Source organism: Vicia villosa, unplaced genomic scaffold (assembly GCF_029867415.1).
Source record: "Vicia villosa cultivar HV-30 ecotype Madison, WI unplaced genomic scaffold, Vvil1.0 ctg.001670F_1_1, whole genome shotgun sequence".
In the NCBI taxonomy this organism is placed as follows: domain Eukaryota; kingdom Viridiplantae; phylum Streptophyta; class Magnoliopsida; order Fabales; family Fabaceae; genus Vicia; species Vicia villosa.
The window spans coordinates 138,253-160,453 of record NW_026705694.1 but is presented as its reverse complement, the minus strand read 5'-3'; the positions used below and the strand labels follow the sequence as shown (position 1 = coordinate 160,453).

General features: G+C 36.0%; 3 protein-coding genes across 3 annotated transcripts; 1 reads left to right on the top strand and 2 right to left on the bottom strand.

Moving 5' to 3' along the window:
• Window positions 1-7,332: 7,332 nt before the first annotated feature.
• LOC131636234 (DNA topoisomerase 2) lies at window positions 7,333-14,867 on the top strand. The gene is made up of 19 exons (XM_058906871.1): window positions 7,333-7,986; window positions 8,872-9,164; window positions 9,266-9,332; window positions 9,422-9,692; window positions 9,784-9,983; window positions 10,124-10,333; window positions 10,455-10,568; window positions 10,657-10,767; window positions 11,123-11,287; window positions 11,380-11,721; window positions 11,811-11,944; window positions 12,051-12,399; window positions 12,486-12,672; window positions 12,760-12,809; window positions 12,902-13,348; window positions 13,431-13,599; window positions 13,703-13,782; window positions 13,871-13,949; window positions 14,073-14,867. Exons 1-19 carry the CDS (start codon window positions 7,447-7,449, stop codon window positions 14,717-14,719), a joined length of 4,455 nt encoding a protein of 1,484 aa, XP_058762854.1. The 5' UTR covers window positions 7,333-7,446; the 3' UTR covers window positions 14,720-14,867.
• A 1,179-nt stretch (window positions 14,868-16,046) lies between these two features.
• LOC131636220 (cation/H(+) antiporter 28-like) lies at window positions 16,047-18,690 on the bottom strand. The gene is made up of 4 exons (XM_058906861.1): window positions 18,514-18,690; window positions 17,441-18,439; window positions 16,759-17,358; window positions 16,047-16,682 (listed from the first exon to the last, which is right to left on the bottom strand). The coding sequence occupies exons 1-4, from the start codon at window positions 18,688-18,690 to the stop codon at window positions 16,047-16,049; spliced, it is 2,412 nt and encodes an 803-aa protein (XP_058762844.1).
• Window positions 18,691-19,097: 407 nt separating this feature from the next.
• On the bottom strand, window positions 19,098-19,757 carry LOC131636219 (probable E3 ubiquitin-protein ligase RHB1A). The gene has a single exon (XM_058906860.1). It carries the CDS (start codon window positions 19,755-19,757, stop codon window positions 19,098-19,100), a length of 660 nt encoding a protein of 219 aa, XP_058762843.1.
• Between the last annotated feature and the right edge of the window lie 2,444 nt (window positions 19,758-22,201).

The following is a 22,201-nucleotide window of genomic DNA, read 5'->3' as shown; positions in this document are numbered from 1 at the left end:
TTTGCTAAGTCTATGCAGGCTGAGTTTGAAATGAGCATGATGGGAGAACTCAAGTACTTCCTTGGGATCCAGATCAATCAAACTTCTAATGGAACCTGTGTTCATCAAACCAAGTACGTGAAAGAACTTCTGAAGAAGTTTAATCTCTCAGAAATCAAAGAAACAAAAACTCCTATGCATCCAACGTGTGTTCTAGGTAAGGATGAGGTAAGTAAGAAGGTAGATCAGAAGCTCTACAGAGGTATGATTGGATCTCTTCTATATCTTACTGCTTCTAGACCTGATATTTTATTCAGTGTTTGTCTGTGTGCAAGATTCCAATCAGATCCTAGAGAATCTCACTTAACAGCTGTTAAGAGAATTCTGAGGTATCTGAAAGGTACTACTAATGTTGGTTTAGTCTACAGAAGATCTGAAGAATACAACTTAGTAGGATTTTGTGATGCTGATTACGCTGGAGATAGATTTGAAAGGAAAAGTACTTATGGAAGTTGTCAATTTCTTGGAAGTCACCTGATCTCCTGGTACAGCAAGAAGCAAGCTACAATTGCCCTCTCTACTACAGAAGCAGAATATGTTGTTGCTGCTGGATGTAGTACACAAATGCTCTGGATGAAGAGTCAGCTAGAAGATTATAAGATATATGAGAGTAACATTCCTATCTTCTGTGATAATACTTCTGCTATTTGTTTATCTAAGAATCCAATCTTACATTCCAAAGCTAAACATATTGAGATCAAACATCATTTCATTAGGGACTATGTTCAGAAGGGTGTTCTATCTTTAAACTTTGTTGATACAGACCATCAATAGGCTGATATCTTTACAAAACCCCTTGTTGAAGATAGGTTTAAGTTCATTCTGAAGAATATCAATATGGGTTTATGCCCAGAATGAAAGGATGAGAAGTTCTGATATATGGATTAGATTTGAAATGATAAGTCTTTTTTTATAAGAAGTTCTGATTGTTGATCAGTTAGATATTCTGATTCTGTTATTACTAACATTTCATATGTCTAAGTTGATTCAGAATCTCTTTTAAAGCAAAACAGCTGTCACCAGCTATTCCAAAAGATGAACACGTGTTCACTCTAATTGGACAAGCATGCGTGCAGTTGATGAGACGCCGCCCTAGGTAACTATGCAAATCATTTCAAATATCACGTTTTTGCCCTAACGTCACTCAACATTAAATGCATTTGACTTTCTGCATTTCGTAACTGTTCATTCTCAGAATTTAATTGCATTTGTTTTTCAAATCTGTGTCTATTTAAACCACCCTCATCACATCATTTTCTCTTTTCACGCATTGATTATCTCTCTTGTTTATGTATTTCTGCAACCTATTCTCTCTTTTCCAAAACCCTAAACCCAGAAATCTCAGAAAAGTATCAATGACTTCGTCTTCGTCTCAGAATGCTGGTTCTTCGTCTCAACAACAACAATAAGAACAAGAACAAGAACTCATTCCTATGATCACTTGCTCAATTCCTCGGGATCAGTTGGAAGTTATATGTGAACTGATGGTGGATGTTGATAATCTGGAAGAACATCAAATCCATATCAAAGACAACTTGGTATTTCAAAAATGGTCGTCTTTGTTTCTTGAATTCTGTGGACCAGTCTATCCAGACCTAGTGAAGGATTTCTGGGTTCATGCGTTCGTTATCCCTAAAGCAATTGTTTCTTTTATTCATGGAAGATTCTTTTCCATCACTGAAAACACATTGAGAATGTTGTTTGATTTGATGAACGCTGAAGGAGAGACTGAAGCAACTCTAAGAACTGATTGGGATGCAGTTTACACTGAAATCTTTACTGATGGAAAGAAATCAACAAGATTTAAGGATCTGAAGAACATATACAAGATATGGACAAAGATTCTTCTAGGTTGTTTTTACCACAGGAAATCAACCAGTTCTTCTGACTTCATCAACAGCAACCAACAATACATCATGTATTACCTTGGTACAAAGAAGAAGGTGGATGTCTCTTACATAATTTTCAATCACATGTGGCATGCTGTAAAGGATTCAAGAGATGAGAACAGAACGAAGAAGAAAGGAAATGTTATTCCTTTTGGCAGGATTATTCCCAATCTTCTGGTTCAAACCAAGATGGTTGAAGAGTTGGAAAATGATGGAATAGTCAAAGATCCTTATATAATCATTGGGAGTGTTTTTAATGCTCATACTTTGAGGAAAATGGGTCTTATTCAAGCTATTGGTACTGCTCCTAAACCAGATCCAAATGTTAGAAACATAAGAGGTCCAGTTCTTGCTGAGTTTGAGTTGTTCTTTCTCAATGAACAGCCAGATATTAAGGTTCATTACCTTAATATTCTCAAACAAGATGGTTCTGTGGATACTCATGTTGGGACAAGCAAGAAGAAGCTTCCGTCTACCAAGGATGGTGTGGTAGAAGTCTTTCCAGAAGTTGCTTCCCATCAAGAAAGAAGAACAAAGAGACTTGATCTTCCTTCTATCAGTGAGGAGAAGAGAAATGAAGAGAAAGTTGATGAAGAGAAGAAAGAAGCTGCTGTTGAAAAGGAGAATAAGAATAAAGAGGATGATGTTGAAAAGAAGAAGAAGAAAAAGAATAATGATGAGAAGGATGTGGAGAAGAAGAAGAAAAAGAAAGATAAGAAGAAGAAGAAAAAGAAGGCTGCTGAAGCAGAAACGGAGAAGAATGAAGAAGTAAATAAGGCAGAAGCAAAGAAGAAGGAAATATTTGAAGGGAAGAAGGTTGTGATTCAGAAGAAGAAGAGAAAGGCAATTGGAGATGACTCTGAGAGGCCTCACAAGAAGAAATCTTCAGGTGTGTCTATTTCTGAACCTGGTTCTGTACCGTTTGTAAGTTCTAAAACTGTACCAACAGAAGTTCCTCCCCTCTCTAACCCAGAAATACAACCACAAAAAGCCCCAGCCAAATCACCTCCAACCACCAAAGTTCTCACCCCTCCTCCTCCACCCAAAACCACTCTTGCTTCTGACCACCCTGATTCTGAACCCATTCTAGATGTCGTACCCCTTCAAACCCTCTTTCCTCCATACTCAAATATCTCCACCTCTCAACCTCCTCCTCATTCAAACTATGAACCTGTTACCTCCCCTGTTCCCAACAATGCCAATGCATCAAAATCTCCTAATTCTGATTCTTTACAAGAATTATTCCATGCCTGCAACTTCACTCCCAAACCTCGTCCTGACCCTGCCTTTGTTAACCTAGAATCTGAGGATGAAGCAGAATCATTGCTTTCTCTTGAAAGAGAACCTGAACCCTACTTCCTTCTGAACCCAGATTCCTCTTCCACCCAATTCAAAACCCCTAACCCTGAACTATCTGTCGGTGTAAGTTTTGAATTTCTGAAGCAGAAGGTGCAGACAGGACTAGAAGCCTTGAAGGTTGCACATAATGCCAGGACAGATTATGCTGCTACAAGAGGTCTCTGGAGATCTTTCAGAAGGGAGATCAATTCTGACCTTCTGAAGCTTCAGAAGAAGTGTGAAGCTGAAGCTCCTGGCCCTTGTGGATTTCTAAGGGATTTTGAAGACAGCTATTTTGATGCTTCTTCTGCTAGACCTTCTATGCTGATAGACACCATGAAGACTCTTCAACAGAATCAAGCTGATCTTGCTTCTCGTCTGGACAAGCATGAGGATACTCACAAAGAGTTTATATCTTTTATGAAGACGCAGACAAAAAGCACTACTGAGATTCAAAACCTTCTGGCCAAGATAGCTTCTAAGCTAGGCTAGTCGTAGTGTGTCTTGGTCTTAGATGTTTTCTTGTTTCTTGCATCTGTTTCTTGCATCTGCTTCTATCCTTATTGTACTTCTGATATTTTTTGTTAATCAATGAAATATTATCTTCTTCACTTTATGTGTCGTTTTTTCATCTGAATCTTTTAATGCTTTTTGATGTTACGACAAAAAGGGGGAGAAACATGATAATTGATTTGATTTATTATATCGGTTGCTTGGATTAAGTCTCAACATTCCTAACATTATTTGCAAGTTCTATGTCTTTGAGATTTTTTTGTAGGATTGAAGATATTCTGAAAAAGCTCAACATGAGAAGCAAATACATGAGGAAAAGCAATTCTATAAAGAAGCATGTTCTTGGAAAATTGAAGCAAGCTTAGTGCTGTGAAGCTTCAAGATCAGAAGCAAGAAGAATGTTCTGATATTCTCGTGGCAGAATATGCTCTGATACATTTTCTTCTCTCATATGCTCTAATACATGCTATTTATTAAGAATCTATCAAGAATGCTCTGATACATTCATGTTCTAATATTTTGTCTAGTATGTTCTGAAACATTTCAGGATGTAAAGATGCTCTGATGATGCTCTGATACATTCAAGAATGTTCTGATTCAGTCAAGCATGCTATGACAACAAAGAAGAAATTCAAAGCTCTGAAGCTGTCCTATGGAAGCAAGAAGCAGAAGCTCTGAATATTCTGAAGTTCTAGGCGAAGTGAAAGTCTCTGCTGAAATGAAAAATACTCAGGAAAGTCTTTTATTTATAAATTCTTCTAGTATTTATTTCAGGGGGAGATTGTTAATCTCAGGGGGAGACATATTCACACACTCTGATTATATGCTTATGCTATATCTGTGTAATTGTCTTTTGTCATCTGATATTCTGATTGCAAATTCATATCAATTATATATGTTTTTGTCATCATCAAAAAGGGGGAGATTGTTAGAACAAGATTTTTTCTGATCAATATTCTTGTTTTGATGATAACAATGTATATGAATTTTGTATAAGACAATGTGGTACTCTAATCCTTTGCATTTTCCATTTCAGGAAATATATAAAGAGTATGCACAATTCAGCGCTCAGAAGCACTGACTCAGAAGGTTCAGGATTGCAACATCAGAACATGCTCTCGCAAGATATCAGAAGATGGTCAAGCAGAATCAGAACATGGTCTATGAAGCATCAGAAGAACATGAGATCAGAAGCAGAAGCACTGAAGTTCTTATGGTATCACGCTCAAGCACTTTAAGATCTGAAGACAAGAAGATGCTCTGCACCAAGCTGAATGACTCTGATTATTCAAACGTTGTATTCACAAATCTGAGATCAGAAGTTGGTACTAGATGACAGGCTACTCTGACTGACAAAAGGAACGTTAGAAGCTATAAAAGGCAAAGTCAGTAAAAGCATGGCTCGAGGTAGTTGACAAAAGTGTGAAATAATTAAATGCAGAGCTGTACTACATACACAACGCATTAAATGCTCCCAACGGTCATCTTCTCAAACACATATAAATATGAAGTTCTGATCAGAAGCAGATATATAACTCTTGCAAACTTACTGAAACGCTGCTGAATTCAAAACTAACGAACTTCATCTTCAACCTCACAACTATTGTAATATTTAGTGAGTGTTAAGCTTAGAACTTAAGAGAAATATCACAATTGTGATTATAGCTTTCTAAGAAGCAAATTCATACTCTTGTAAACATTTATTTTACATTGATTGTAAAATGTTCCTAGAGTGATAAGTGAGATCAGTAGACTCTAGAAGACTTAGAAGTTTCTAAGTCGTGATTTCCTAGAGTGATTAAGTTGTGATCAGTATACTCTAAAAGACTTAGAGTGTTTCTTAGTGGATAACCATTGTAATCAAGATTGATTAGTGGATTAAATCCTCTGTTGAGGTAAATCACTATAAGGGGGTGGACTGGAGTAGTTTCGTTAACAACGAACCAGGATAAAGATATTGTGTTCATTGTTTTTATCTTAAGAGTTTTTAAAGTCACACTTATTCAAACCCCCTCCCTTTCTAAGTGTTTTTCTATCCTTCAATATTCTGACCTCATACCTTAGCCTTCATGTAGTAAGACTTGAAATCATTCAAGAAGTTTGATTCAATAGTTCTGAAAGGTCTCAAATTCAACTTCGGCCTCCCCTATCACTCTCTCTCTCTCTCTCTCTCTCTCTCTATTCCCCCTCTCTCTCTCTCTCTCAACACTAAGAAAATTTCTAATGAATAAAATATTTTTTAAAAGTAGAATGAGTAAGATAAGAGAGTAGATAATTTAAAAAATTCATGCTTTAGAAGTGAGCAAAACGTTGCTTTAATAGGAAATAACCATTTACTAATCAATAAGAAACAATAGCTCTAATCGATTAGACAATGAATTTAACTTTTTTTAAATTTATTAGAATTGCTTCTAAAGTGATTAAGCACTTACCATGATTGATTTTTAGGAGAAATGAAAAATAGGTAAAAAGTTTAAACCGATTTTAATGTGTGTGAGTGTGTGCTCGTCGTGCATTGCATTAATACTTCAAGACTTACTTTTTCTTAAATCACATGCAATATTAAAAACACTAATTATAAGATCATATGAGCTTTTGTAACTTGAGCTCATTTGGTTTGATTACTTTGACTTTGTCTAGCTTTTAGTAGTGGAACTTTGACAATTTTCTTTTTTTCTTACTTCTTGACTGATGTTACTTGTAATATAAGTTTTCTTTGTTGAGTTGTCATCATCAAAACCTCAAAAACCTACCGAAATAATATTCTCTCAATTTTTAATGATGACATCACATCTCTCGAGGAGGTGGTATAATAAGATGAAGAAGAAGACGACCATGAAATATGGGGCGGTTCTAACATCCTCCATATATAAAGTCCATCACACACCTTTCACATATATGTTTTCACAATTATTCATATTGCCATTTTTCTTACGTCTCACTAACTTGAACGTTTGAGTGATAATATTATGTTGCTTCCAATTCGTCCTAAAAAAAAGACTATCATTTCTAGTTCCAATTCGAAACAAATAACTTTTATATTATATTTCATGATAATGTGAATCCCAATTTTTATTATTCCACAATAATTGATATTTCAAGTGCCTATTTATCACACTATTTTATGAATTTGAACCATTTCTTTTGAATGAACATTATTGCAAAAAAATTACTGAAGTTTTTAAGTTTGAAAGTTTTGATCCAAATAAATAAAAAGTAAACCTTCATGCATTGAATTCGGCACAAATCCACATTACTAAACCCACAGTACTACACAATCTTCTTTTGACCAACACGTGACATGTACGGCACAAATAAAACCACATCCATTAACTAATCCGACCCAAACCCGTAAACCCACATTCCAATCCCTTTTTCATCCAGTCAAAACCAAATCACCAAACCGGTTAGAAAAACCCCAAACCCGAATCCGGATCGGGATCCGAATCCTATCAACAATCCACAATAACGCTAGTTCAAATTTCAAACTCCCGCTCCAAACCCCATCTCAAATTTCAAACTCAAAAACTACCGTTAGATTTTCAAATATCATTAAATCAACACTTCACTTCACCACACTCTCGCTCCCATTTCTCACTTTCTCTCTCTCTCTCTTTAACAAAAATCTCCGACGACACAACCTCCGTGTCAACCACCACAATCCACCATGGAAAAACGCCCTCTCCAACCAAGCACCGCCGCCAACATTCCTTCGAAAACAATCGAAGAAATGTACCAAAAGAAAACACAGCTCGAACACATCCTCCTCCGTCCCGATACCTACGTCGGCTCCATCGAGAAACACACTCAGAATCTCTGGGTTTACGAAAACGACGAAATGGTTCACCGATCAGTGTCCTACGTTCCTGGACTCTACAAGATCTTCGACGAGATTCTCGTGAATGCGGCCGATAACAAACAGAGAGATCCGTCGATGGATTCGTTGAAGGTTACGATAGATCCGGAGGAGAATACGGTTTCTGTTTACAATAACGGAGACGGTGTTCCGGTTGAGATTCACCAGGAGGAGAAGGTTTATGTTCCTGAGTTGATTTTTGGTCATCTGCTTACTAGTAGTAACTATGATGATAATGTGAAGAAAACTACTGGTGGAAGAAATGGTTATGGTGCTAAGCTCACGAATATTTTTTCGACCGAGTTTATCATTGAGACTGCTGACGGTCGTCGTCTGAAGAAGTATAAGCAGGTAGTAATTTGTTTTTTGATGATTTGGTTTATCTGTTTGTTGATTTTAGTGGTGGATTTTGGCTTCTGATTTGTTAATTATTCGGTGATTTTGGATATGTTAGGGTTTAGGGTTTTTAAATGTTGATGTGGTGAACTGAAGTTGAATTTCGTTGATTTCTGATTCTGCTAGGGTTTTTAAATGTTGCTGCGAACTGACGTTGAATTTGTTGATTTCTGATTCTGCTAGTGTTTTTTAAATGTTGCTGTGGTGAATTGAAGTTGAATCTGTTGATTTCTGATTCTGCTAGTGTTTTTAAATGTTGCTGTGGTCAACTGAAGTTAAATTTGTTGATTTTTGATTCTGCAAGGGTTTTAATGTTTGCTGTAATGAACTGTAGCTTTTGCTTGATTGGTGATACTTTAAAATGTTGCTGTGGTGAATTGAAGTTGAATTTGTTGATTTCTGATTCTGCTAGGGTTTTAGTGTTTGCTGTAATGACCTGTAGTTTTTGCTAATTTGATGATACTTTTAAATGTTGTTGTGGTGAACTGAAGGTTGAATTTGATGATATCTGATTCTGCTAGGGTTTTAGTGTTTACTGTAATGAACTGTAATTTTGCTCAATTGGTGATAATTTTAAATGTTGCTGTGGTGAATTGAAGTTGATTTTGTTGATTTCTGGCTCTGCTACAGTTTTGATGTTTGCTGTAATGAACGGTAGTTTTTTGTTAATTTGATGATAATTTGATATTTGATCCATTGGTGACTCCACCTTGGTGCTTACAATGTAGAATCAGTGCGATTTATATTTAAGTTTAAGTATATTAGTTGTGCATTTAGAATCCGGTTTGTGGTTATTTATATAGCTAATGATGATTGGGTTGATTTTCTTGTGTTATGAAGGTGTTCTCAAACAATATGGGGAAGAAGGGTGATCCAGTGATAACCAAATGCAAAGCTAATGAGAACTGGACCAAGGTGACCTTTAAGCCTGACTTGGAGAAGTTCAAAATGACTTATCTTGAAGAGGATGTTGTTGCTTTGATGAAAAAGCGTGTCCTGGATATGGCTGGGTGCTTTGGAAAGACGGTTAAGGTTGAACTCAATGGAACCGTGATTCGTTTTAAGTCGTTCCGTGATTATGCTGATCTCTTCTTGAAATGTGCTGAGAAGTCCAAGCCTATGCCCCTGCCAAGGTTTGTTTCTAGAATTATGTTATTGTTTGAGAGTGCTGTAAGTGTGTGTGGTCGTGTTTTCATCATTAATGTTATATAACTTGATTTGTTGTTGTTATTAGGATTCATGCCAAAGTAGGTGATAGGTGGGAGATTTGCGTCAGTCTAAGTGATGGGCAATTTCAACAGGTGACTAGTGAACTTCTAAAGCATAGTAACTTGGAGGTTCATTGATATTAATTTCTTGTCTTACACACTTTAATTTGTATTTTTAACAGGTCAGCTTTGTTAACTCGATTGCTACAATCAAGGGTGGGACGCATGTTGATTACATCACCAATCAGATTACTACCTATATAATGAACAAAGTGAATAAGAAAAAGAAGGATGCGAATGTGAAAGCTCACACGGTTAAGAATCATTTGTGGGTGTTCGTCAATTCTCTAATTGACAACCCTGCTTTTGACTCTCAAACTAAGGAGACACTAACAACTAGACAAGCTAGTTTTGGTTCTAAATGTGATGTTCCAGAATCAATGTTAAAGGATGGTTAGTAGGACATAATTTGTTTGTAATTTTTGTAATGTGACCAAATTTGAGGAAATCATGTCTTACTCTCATATATTGTTAATCTCTGCAGTTGAGAAATCTGGAATAGTGGACACCCTCCTATCATGGGCAGATTTTAAACAGAGTAAAGATTTGAAGAAAACTGATGGAACTAAGACCCAAAGGCTCCGTGGGATCGTAAAGCTTGAGGATGCCAATGAAGCTGGTGGAAGGAACTCTGAGAAATGTACTTTGATTTTGACAGAGGGGGATTCTGCCAAGGCCCTTGCTGTAAGTGGTTGTCTATGTCTACAGTTTAGGCAATATAAAGGAGTCTTATGATTTAAATTTAAGTCAATCATTCTAAATCCCCAATATTTGCATCAAAAAAAAAATCTTAATTTATTTTTTCTTTGTTTTCATGTATGAAGATGGCCGGTCTTTCTGTGGTGGGTCGAGACCACTATGGTGTGTTTCCATTGAGAGGAAAATTGCTGAATGTGCGAGAAGCTAGCAGTAAACAAATAATGGAAAACGAAGAAATTCAGAATATAAAAAAGATTCTGGGATTGCAGCAAAACAAAGAGTACACTAATGTGAAGTCTTTGAGATATGGTCATTTGATGATTATGGCTGATCAGGTGAGAGTTACCTAAGATCTTAGTATAATAATATAAACATCTCAGTTTCAGTAGAATATATGAGGATGCTAATATTTAAGTAATGAACGGGGATATAATTGTTCAACGTTATGTGATTCAGGATCATGATGGCTCACATATCAAAGGGCTTCTGATTAATTTCATTCATTCCTTCTGGCCATCATTGCTTAAGGTTCCATCTTTCTTGGTGGAGTTTACTACTCCCATTATAAGGGTTAGTATATTGGTAATTTAGATTTTTGAACTATACAGTCTGTTGAATAAAACACCCACTCTGAATATCACATCTACTTTCTCTACAGGCTTCTCATCCGAACAAGACAATAACATCATTTTATTCCATGCCGGAATATGAAGCATGGAAAGAAAGATTGGGGAACAGTGCAACTAGTTGGAAGATAAAGTACTATAAGGTTTGTTGTTGTAAGCAATGAGAAACTTCATAATTTTAAGCTTATAATATTAGTATACCTCTATATCTGCATATATAGCTAAAGAGCACGAATACTCCTTGAATTAAGTGTGTACTAGTGTCGAAGATGTGTTGTTGTCAGACACGCGTGTTAGATAACTTCAAAAATTTCTCAATTTTGTTTAGTTTATATAAAAAACCAAAGTTAAAAAGATGTTCTTACTTTGTATTGGGCAATTATCACAATATACTATGTTTTCACAATTTCTGAAAATAATTTATGTAAAGTTTGTTGCGACTACTAGAGATAAATTCATTTGAATCAACCATCTGATGTGTTTTGGTGTTTGTTTTAGGGGTTGGGTACAAGTACCCCCCAAGAAGGGAGAGAGTACTTTAGTGATCTTGGTAAGCACAGAAAGGATTTCATTTGGGATGATGAACTCGATGGAAATGCAATTGAGCTGGCATTCAGCAAGAAAAAAGCTGAAGATAGGAAGATTTGGATGCGTAATTTTGAGGTATGTTTTTCAACATGTGAATCTGCTAGCTAAAAGCTTACTCTTCTAGGGTGTATATTTAACATAAGGTTTATCATTCTCTGTTGTTGCAGCCTGGAACTTGCCGCGATCATGAAGCAAAACTTATAAACTATAAGGACTTCGTTAACAAAGAGCTTATATTGTTCTCAAGGGCAGATCTACAGAGGTCCATTCCCTCTATGGTTGATGGCCTTAAACCTGGTCAAAGGAAGATTCTTTTTGGTTCATTTAAGAAAAAATTGTACAAAGAAATTAAAGTTGCCCAGTTTATTGGTTATGTGTCTGAGCACTCTGCTTACCACCATGGTGAACAAAGTCTTGCTAGCACAATTATTGGAATGGCACAGGATTTTGTGGGCAGCAACAATATCAACCTTCTCAAACCAAACGGTCAATTTGGTACTCGTAACTTGGTGAGGCAAACCTGCAGATAAGCCTTTGCTGCAGTATTTACCATGTTAAAAAATTTATAATCTGTACTTACTGTAATTTGCTTTTTCAGGGTGGTAAAGACCATGCAAGTGCCAGATACATTTACACTGAGCTAAGTCCTGTTACTCGATGCCTCTTCCATGAGGATGATGATAAACTTCTTGAATATTTGAATGAAGATGGGAAGTCCATTGAACCAAATTGGTATTTGTTTTCTCCTTTTTTCTGAAGGCTATTTTTGTTTGTAAGTAGTGACAATTAAGTAACACCATAAATGTTGAATTAATTGGATTTTTACTTGTCACCACAGGTACATGCCAATTATACCTTTGGTTCTTGTCAATGGAAGTGAGGGAATTGGGACAGGTTGGAGTTCTTACATTCCCAACTATAATCCACGGGAAATTATTGCCAATGTAAGACGATTGCTGAATAGTGAGGAATTAGTGCCAATGGATCCATGGTACAGAGGATTCAGAGGTACTATTGAGAAAAGTGCCAAAGAAGGTGGCTATATAGTCAATGGCACTGTAACTGAAATAGATGAGCAAACTTTCAGAATCACAGAGCTTCCTATACGTAAGTGGACTCAAGATTATAAGCAATTTCTTGAATCCATAACTGATGGGACCCCTAATGTCAAAGATCCACTCATCGAGGTAACATGCCATAAGCATTTACTCACCGCAAACACAAATAGTTAATTTGTATCTCTCTTATCATTTGAAATTTTGTTTGTTTGCAGGATTTTAGGCAAAATGGTGATGATGCAATTGTAGACATTGAAATCAAGATGAAGCCAGAAAAGATAGCTACAATCTTGCAAGAAGGATTATTCAAGAAATTCAAATTGACTAACACTATTAGCACAAACAACATGCACCTTTTTGATGCAGAGGGAAAAATTAAGAAATTTGACACTCCCGAACAAAGTATAACCTTCACAATACCCGTGTGTTTTAAATCATAATATCTACAATATTTTTCATACTAACTGTTTTGTTCCATTTTTGGTGCAGTTCTTGAAGAGTTCTTTCCACTTCGGCTAGACTATTATGAGAAGAGAAAGGTGGGTTTTGATGGCATTAGTCTTTCATCGGTCTTTCTATTATTTTCTGTACCTATTTAATATGAACTAAAATGCAAGCTGTGCATGTGCAGGAGTATATATTAGGCAACCTTAATCGGCTGTTGTTGATTTTGGATAACAAAGTCAGGTTTATATTAGGGGTTGTGAATGGAGAAATTATTGTGAGCAACCGGAAAAAAGCTGAGTTGTTGATTGAACTGAAGCAGAAAGGTTTTACTCCCATGCCCAGGAAAGGTAAATCCGCCAAACCACAAGTTGCTGGGGCAAATGATGGCGATTCAGAAGAGCAGGAAGATACTGAGCTCGAAACTGGATCTCAGCCTGTCAGTGTTGAAGGAGCAACATGGGGTGACTATGAGTATCTTTTATCCTTACCTATTGGAACTTTGACTCTTGAAAGTGTGCAAAAGTTGCTTGATGAAAAGACTGAAAAGGAAAAGGAGTATGAAATTTTGTCCGGAACACCAACAACATCACTGTGGTTGAAGGATCTAGATGAGTTTGAAAAGAAACTTGATGTGAGAGACCATTGCTGAATTTGTTTAGTAGTATATGAATCATTGAAGGTCTATATTAATAATCTTTTTGTCTGTATTTCAGGAGCTAGATAGCAAAGACGCAGAAGAGGATCGGAAGAGAGCAAGCCAAGGAAGTAAAAAAGCAAATGGTTTTGTTTCAAAACCTTCAAAGAAGCCGCCACAACCACGAAAGAATACTAAGAAGACCAAAAATGCTGAGCCAGAGAGTGGTAGTTCTTCAATGGAAATTGGTAAGCTTGAGTTGTTTTATCATTTTTTTTAATATTGTGTAATGTGTTATTTTCAAGTTTTGCTATCCACTTGGGTATGAACTTTTTTGATTTGCATCATCAGAGAATGCTGTTGAAGTTGCAAAACCAGCTGAGGTTGCAAAACCAAAAGGACGAGCAGCTCCTAAGAAGAATATCCAAAAGGTATGCCAATTGCTGATTTTTTATAGTGCATTGTTTTACACTGAATCATGTTTAAGCCCTTATGTTTTCATAATATGCCTATCATCAGGAACCTGAAGATGAGATTCAATCTCTTCAAGAGCGCCTAGCTGCGTACAACTTTGAATCATCTGGTGAAAAATCACAAGGTAAATATTTTTGGGCTGAAGTAGTTAAATATGTTGTGAATCTTCCATTCAATTGCCATACTAGTTATGTAGTGTATAATGTTACACATGCTGAGTACTGAACTTGCTGTTTTCTTTCCACAGCGATGGAAAGTGAAGAAGTGCAACAGAAGGCTGCTGGGAAGAAACAGAATAATAAAAAGGGTGGGGCAAAAAAGAAGTCAAGTACCATAGTGTTGGAATCAGATAGTGATAATGAAGTTAATGATGTTGACGACGACGATGACGATGACTTCGAAGAAGTACAACAGAAGGCTGCACCAGTTAAGAAGGGAGGGAGAAAGCCTGCTGCTCAGAATGCCAAGAAGGCACCTGCAAAGGCTCCCGCAAAGGCACCTGCAGCCCCTAAGAAAAGAAATGTAGGCACTAAGCAATCGGCTGGTCAAAAATTATTAACTGATATGTTGCAGCCAGCTGAAGGTACAGGTACTTCCCCAGAGAAGAAAGTGAGGAAGATGAGGGAGTCTCCTTTTAACAAGAAGAGTGGTTCTATACTGGGCAGGGCTGCTGCTAAGGATATAAGTCCGATTTCAGAAGACATATCTGCAGGTTCTGCTTCTAACTCTCCTGTTTCAGAAGATGAAATGGTTGAGATTGCACCACAGCCAGCAAGGGCAAGACCCCAGAGGGCAAATCGTACTCAAAAGAAATATGCAGTGAGCGACTCTGAAAGTGAAGATGATTCGGATTCGGATGTGGAATTGACAGATTTTGAAGAAGATGATGACTAGATTATTCTTTTAATCGCATTAGTGAAACTAGATGAATACTGTGTTACTGTTCTGTAAAAATTGATCTGTGTCTTGCAGACTTGTGTTTCTTATTTGATTACTATGAACTCATATGATAGTTTGAATGAAACAATCAGAATTCTAACTCTAGCCGTCGCTCTTCTTTGTGGATATTTGCATCTGAATTTAATTAGTTTGTTTTATATATTTTGATGATTTCTTATAGATCCAGCATACAGAACCAATGGTTTATTTATTTATTTATTTTTAAAACAGACATGATTAGATAATATAGCTCCAAGGATTTTACAATCATTGACAAAAACCCAAAGCCAGATTCAAAGTGTCACTTTCAGTTTCAGCAGGTACACTTCAGAACATGCACAACTGAAACCATTTTACAGCATGATTACACTGAGGGCTGGTAGAAGGTAACCTGCGGTAGAAGTTAACCAGTGCTGGCTGTACCTTACTCCGGAACATCGGGTCGAAAAAGTAAAATCCACCTATTAGAATAGGAATCTGGAAGGGTGTCATACACAACACTACAGCAGACACAAGGCAAAAAGCCATGAACATGGAGCTGGCGCTGTGGCGCGAGTATCACGCCAGCTTACAAGTGCTTGGATTCTCTCTTCTAGAGTAGCTAAATCTCCAGCCACAGCTTCCATTGTACAATATCAGGGCTCTATGTGGAAGGAAATGTGTCAAATTTCTCATCAAGGCGAGCAGCAACAACATTTACAGCCTGCTGTTGCAGCATTTCGTGTTCCTTAACGTTAAGCAGCCTTTGGAGTGCATTGTTGGCAAGTCAGGCTTAAAATACAAATCAACCATTGAGTAACAAGAAAATCTAATAGCCAGGTTCAGTTCACCCATCTTTTTAACACCCGAAGGATGAAGCATCGGTAAAGGGTAAGAGTTTGTGTACAAAAAAGATGCATATGTATGCATGATTTTTTTAATTAGTGCAGATTTCATCTCGGGCATCCCATGATCCATATTCATCTTTGCAGCTGTTGGAGGAGAAGATCGATGGTATTCCGAGAAAACATGTTCATGATTGAATCTGTCAATGATACTGGAGTTATTGCTTTTGTTATTATTGTGGTAGACGCATGCATCAAGTGTGAGGCTCGGTATATTTCAAATCAGTGAAACGATTATCTATTGCTAATTACGCGTCAGTTACACATTTCTGAATCATTACCTGAATATATCGCAAATTCACACAAATTTTTTCTATTTTCTTGATGCTACATACAATTGTGTCTAACTCTACACTACCTATATCCATCTTTCTATATTTTTTTCTTAGAGCTACTATCTAATCTCTAATATTATTTTTATTATATGACATAACAGAAAAATCTTCATCTAATCCATCTATTTCTCCTTTAAGTCTGTGTTGTTGGATAATCAAAACCGAAACCGTCACTGCAAAATCCGGTCCCGAAAGAACATCGCCTATAGGTCCAAGTTCAGGACACTGTTGCCAATCGTTCATCCCTCTTGTTAAAATCGAGTTCACCCCTCCTTCTCTTCCTACAATAACCAACGAGTACTGCCCTTCAAATGACTTGAGAATAGAAAAAGTCTCGGAAGCATTTGCGAGATGTTTCTCCGTATACGCAATTCTCCCTCCAATCACATGCTTCTCGTAGAACTCTGCAAAACATTCATCATCCAACTGCATTTCCTCCTCCTGTTCCGGGAGGATGATTCTGTATCCGACTAATCTAGACGACTCAGCAGTTGTATCTACTAGGAATCTTATTACCGTCAGATTTACTCCTGGATGTTGCGCGACACGACTAGCATATGCAAGTGCTTCTCTATCATCTTTCCCACCTATAAATATTACCGCCACGTTTTCCGATGCTTGACATCTCGTTAAACGTTCTAACGATCCAAAGCCTCTATCTACTAAAATCCCAACAGAACACGGCGCACTTCTTAGTACCTATTCAAAACAACATCATATATTCGTCAAATTCGTGTCGAGAGAATAAGATATCTATAGTTGTTAGAGGCACTACCTTTCTGTTAACATATCGGAATCCTTGATTACCACCATCTAATGTTCGATCCTGACGTTGAAACCGATGAAACGGTAATATGACAAGAGCAACCATCAAGTCCTCTGCTAAAACACAAATGTCTTGTGGCATGTTATTAATCGTCGATAACGCCATGGTTCTTTTCAATGTAATACCTTCACCATTTTCTGCCACATGTGCTTGAAACGAGTTTGTTATTTTCTCTCTCATTTCCATTACTTCTTTGTCTTTCACAGTTGCTGTGTGAACTCCTTCATCTTTCTCTAAATTTACCGATATTTCGTTCGTTAGTTCGATCATGTCAGCAACATACACTAGAATACCCGGATCAGCTCCACCTTTCGTAATCTCCACAAAGCTTATCGACGCAGGAACATTTTGAGGTCCATGAACACATAATAGGATCCTTAGTTCACTCGACGGATCGAGCGATTGAAGCGCTAAGCGATGAGTAGGCGATCTTTTCCTTGCACGTTTTATGATAAGTGCTACAACCGACGGCATGTATAAAATCGTGAAAAAGATTGCAAATATCATCCCAATCCCTGTGGAAACAGTTGTTGCTACGCCACAACTCATCTGCAAAACACGGTTTCAGTGACTTGCGTTACACTCAACAAAAATTATTCGGTCTATTTTCAAAATAAGCATAAGGACTTACCACTTTGACAACCATGTAGATATGCAAATGACCCTTTGTAGTAAGAAGCAATCCTATCGAAATTGCTTCGGGCCAGTGAAATCCCTGTATTGCCCCCGTAGCAAGCGCTCCCGAAACTTTTCCGACTATTGACACAACCATAAGCACAAGTATTTTTACCCATGTGCTAACATTCTTTGCTTCAAACTTCCTCAAATCTGCTTCAAACCCAACCCACAAGAAAAAAATGTAAAAGAATATTGTATTCAACACATAGTTGATTTTGGTAACAACCCATTTTGAAACCCTACCCTCCTTAGGAAAACAAACACCAACTATAAAAGCGCTTAAAATCGGTGTAAAACCAGTTAAAACCGACGAAGAACACATTAACACCACAAACGCGATCGAAAGTATCAAATGCGGACCTTTCATAGGTCTACCTTCTGGATTTTCATTATTAACCCAACTCATAAAAAACGGCGAAATTACTAATGTGAATACCACTTCTCCCAAGACCGCGAAACCCATTCTCATCACTTTTTTAGAATCAAAACCAAGATGCAAATCACTGCAAATATCAGGCAGTGGAGCAAGTATGAAACAAATTGCAAGCGTGCAATAGCACACGAAATCCGAGTGCATTGCACACGCGATTACAAGCTTCCCGATATCTGATTTTCCGATTTTGAGCTGTGTTAGTAAACGCGTCAACACAGGCGAATCCGTGCTCGCCATTAGGATCGAGAGAGCTAAGGAGAATTCGACTAGTTTATCTATGTTCGGAAAATACTTTAGAAAAGGAGATACAGTAATCGCTAATAGGAACGTTATCAAAATTCCGGTATATGCAACCCTAACATATCTTGGTGGTTTCTGTAACAGAATATACGGATCCATCTCTATCCCTAATGCAAACATATAAGCCATCATCCCGAAATCGATTATAAATCCAAACGTCGAGTTGAATTTCTCAAATAAACTACGTACGAATCCTATGTTTCCAACGATTACTCCGACCTGCATTCATATAATCATATAATCATTACAAAGAACACGAAGGCGACAATGTTGTACTATAAACCGAAACTTACGATTATATGAGAAGTGATTCGAGGTTGCGAATAAGGCTTAAGCACAAAATGCAAACCATTACACAAAATCACCATGACCATAAATAGAGAAAAGTTTTTAGCCAATCCAACAATGAGATCGGCTAGCTTGTCGCCACATATAAGTGGCGGCACTGCCATTGACAAGCCAAAAGCCATTTTCACAAACAAAAATCAATTAATCTTGTTCATCTTCTTTCAAGTTCCAATTACTAACAACAACAATTTTGTTACAAACATGTTTTTGTGAAATCCTATGGTTGTTATTTCTTAGCTTTGTTTAAGGAGACTATAGAGGAGCACTTTAAGGATTAAAGAAAATGCTTATAAGGTGAAAGTGAAGTTTTGAGATTATGTGTGGAATGCATTCAACCGAAAAAAATGGATTAATCACAAATTTAATATATATTAATTTTTTTTGTTCCAAATAAAAATGTAATTATACAAATTTTTATAAAAAAAAACATATATTCAGCGCCAAACCCTAATTATCAAATTAGGGTTCATAAGAAAAAAACACATCCATTGATAAAATCTAAAAAAAAAACAATAATTCAGTTGTGGGTTCAAGTAGGCAACTCGAACCTACACAACGGACACGAATGACCTATCTCCAACCAATCACTAATACATTTCGGATGATACATATGCGAACATGGCATAACAAGACAAACATTAAAATCCTCGAAACAGATACTACATTTTCCTTCTTTTTCAACTTTCTCTAATTTCTCAATACACGACTTTGCCGCAGGAACAAACTCAATATCTTGATCTTGATCGCTAATATCTTCATCACTTTCACTACTCTCATCGATTTCATCATCGCCATCAACCTCACTTTCACTACTCTCATCTTCGGTAGCTCTTGGAATGCAAATATCAACTCGAATAGGCAACGCCGTTGAATTCTTGTGCGTCGTTTTCACCATATCCTCCAAACATTCTAAAATTTTCGACTCTACAACCCTATAAGCATCTTGAGGTATATCCGTCTCAGAAAGCCAAGACTCGATGGTTGTTTTTTGAATCATTTCCTCCTTTGTTACGTATATAAAATTGTGACTCTGCGTCACGTTAGAAGTTCTAAACCTCCTCGCACTCAAAACATACATGTTGGTGCAATTAAACTCCGCTATAAAATATCTATCCGCCGGACATGATGATGAAATATTGTTTAGATCAGAAGAGTGGTTTGGATTTACATCACAATGATATTCATCCATTGTTGAATCTTGAAAAAAAGTGATCACAAAAATCACGAAAACTAAAGAGAGAATTCTTAAACAAATAATAAACTAAGAATAAGCTGTTTTGGAATGAGAAATAAATAGAGGAAACAATTGAGAAAACCAGAAAATTTCAAATAGTTTTTAATTGATTTGTTGCAACAAAAAACAAAACTGTCGATATTTAAGGATATTGAGAAAAACCATAACCTACGTATAAAACTCAACCGCCTAGGTTAGTTGTTTTGTTTTTAAAAAATTAGAAATTAATTTAAAAATAAAGTTTGAACAAAAAAAAAATCTGTTTTGAGAACTTTAAATTTCTTTTAAAATCTTGATCCTATCAAATCACAATGCTATCTTCTCATTAATTATAAAGAATTCAAATTTAATACACACAATTACATTCAAAGTTCTTGTTTCGTTTGACTATATAAAATTAATAATTTCACGAATTACAATTTTTATTTAATGTCCTATTTCTTTTTTTAATAATAATATTTTTAAATTCTTCCGCATTTAGAAATATTAATATATTTCAACATCTAGAAAATTTTAATCTAATAAAATTAATAAAATACACACAAAGTTAACATTAGAAATTAACAAATAAAATCTTTTTTCATTAAAGAGTATTAGATGAATATCTTTTAGGATCGTTCTAGCTGAATTTTTTTAATTGACCTATATATAACATATTTTCCAAAATAATGACAGAGATTGAGTAAAGATATCTCACTGATTTGTTTTATAATTATAATATTTTCTTTTATTTTTTAAATGATATTTTTTATAGCTTTTAAAGAATGACATAGTCTGTCAGTATAACCTTAGGAGTTATTTTTTATATTAGAATTGTATGTGACGCGTAGTGGTGATGGTTTGAGGTTTGAGAGTATTATTCTCAAAGTTTTAGATTCAAATCAACTATAAACAAATTGCTTATATAAAAACAAATAAAATATTTAAGATTTTAAAATATTTTCTAAAATTCTAAAATAAACTACTTAATCCCTTACATTATTAACTTTTACTAAGCTTTATTTAAAAGAAAAAAGGGAATGTTGTACACTATCTAATGTGTCACAAGATAAAATGGTGGGTAAAAAAGCATTATGTCATGGCTTTCTAAAGTAGATGTTCCTAGAGATGCTTTTACTTTGGTGGCAGAAAAAATCTTGCAATATGCTCGTGAAATGGTTAATAATGGAACATATAAGAACCTAAGGATTTTTTTCTATTCGAGTTGATTTCTTTGTTACACATGCTTTTGAAGTGGGTGACAAAGTTGAAAAGAACAACTGTTTGGAAGAGAAAATAGAGGTAGAAGAAGATGAAGATAACATGTTGGTTCTTATTGTTACAAGGACTATTAAAGATAACTATAATAAAGATGAATGAAATTATAGATGGGAAGAGGAAGAAATGGAGATTTAAGAAAAAGAAGAAGATATTGAGTTGGCTCTGATTGTTACAAGAACTATTGAAAATAAACCATGATAAAAATGATTATGATGATGAATGGAGCTCTAGTTGGGAAGAAGATATGAAGATTGAAGAAGAAGAAAATAATGGATCAATTTGACTCTTACAAAAATTATTTGTTGGAACAAATTTGGTTCGTCAATTAATCCTTGAAATTTTGATGATAACAAGTATTTTGTATGAAGAAATTTTTTGTACTCGGTTTGTTTAAGTGTGCAGATTTTACCCATAGATTTTGGACTTTGAGTATGCAAAGCGTGAACTCTGGATACGTGTAGTTCTGGATTCTGAACAAAGCAACTCTAGATTCTAGGATATCAAAACGCACTCTAAACAGTTGAAGAAGAAGCGTTTACAGTGACAAATGTGCTTCTACAATGTATCAAGTCATCTACTGAACAAAGATTATCCAAATCGACTCTGATAACTCAATATTCTGACATTTCTCTAATAACACGGAGGACTTACTCTGATCAAGCTTCATCTCTATCTATCAGAAGCCTCTGACTCTAGTAGTTAAGATATGAAGAAAAATTAGTAACTCTGGAATCTGAACAAGCTTCACCAAATTCTATTAGAAGCCTCTGTTTGGAATAGATTACTACGAAGGAAGATAGTGTGAAAATATTAAAATAGTACAAATCATCATCATTTTCACTACCTTATAAAAGGGGATAAAAGGACTGTTGTTAGTACCAACTTTTGCAAAACGTCTCATCCTCACCTTCCACGATGCTTCTACCGCCACTCTACTCTGCACTACTCAACGTCTCCATGCAAGTTGTGGTTTAGGAAATTCCAACTTCACCCTCCAACAGATCTCTTTTTCATCTATTTAAAAGAGTGCTTGAAGCCATGAAAAATGAAGAACGAATTATCTAGAACAAACAACATTAAATCTATTCAAAAGAGAGAAACACAAAGTCGAGTATCGACATAAAGAAGAAAGCTATTAT

What these genes read in the sequence shown, in the direction of transcription:
- LOC131636219 (XM_058906860.1), bottom strand. Translation starts at nt 19,757, where the DNA reads ATGGATGAATATCATTGTGATGTAAATCCAAACCACTCTTCTGATCTA.
- LOC131636220 (XM_058906861.1), bottom strand. Translation starts at nt 18,690, where the DNA reads ATGGCTTTTGGCTTGTCAATGGCAGTGCCGCCACTTATATGTGGCGAC. An exon ending in GAATCACTTCTCATATAATC is followed by an intron (nt 18,440 to 18,513) that starts GTAAGTTTCGGT and finishes ATATGAATGCAG; the next exon opens with GTCGGAGTAATCGTTGGAAA. An exon ending in TCCGATATGTTAACAGAAAG is followed by an intron (nt 16,683 to 16,758) that starts GTAGTGCCTCTA and finishes TGTTTTGAATAG; the next exon opens with GTACTAAGAAGTGCGCCGTG.
- LOC131636234 (XM_058906871.1), top strand. Translation starts at nt 7,447, where the DNA reads ATGGAAAAACGCCCTCTCCAACCAAGCACCGCCGCCAACATTCCTTCG. An exon ending in ATTCTGCCAAGGCCCTTGCT is followed by an intron (nt 9,984 to 10,123) that starts GTAAGTGGTTGT and finishes TCATGTATGAAG; the next exon opens with ATGGCCGGTCTTTCTGTGGT. An exon ending in AGTTTGAAAAGAAACTTGAT is followed by an intron (nt 13,349 to 13,430) that starts GTGAGAGACCAT and finishes TCTGTATTTCAG; the next exon opens with GAGCTAGATAGCAAAGACGC.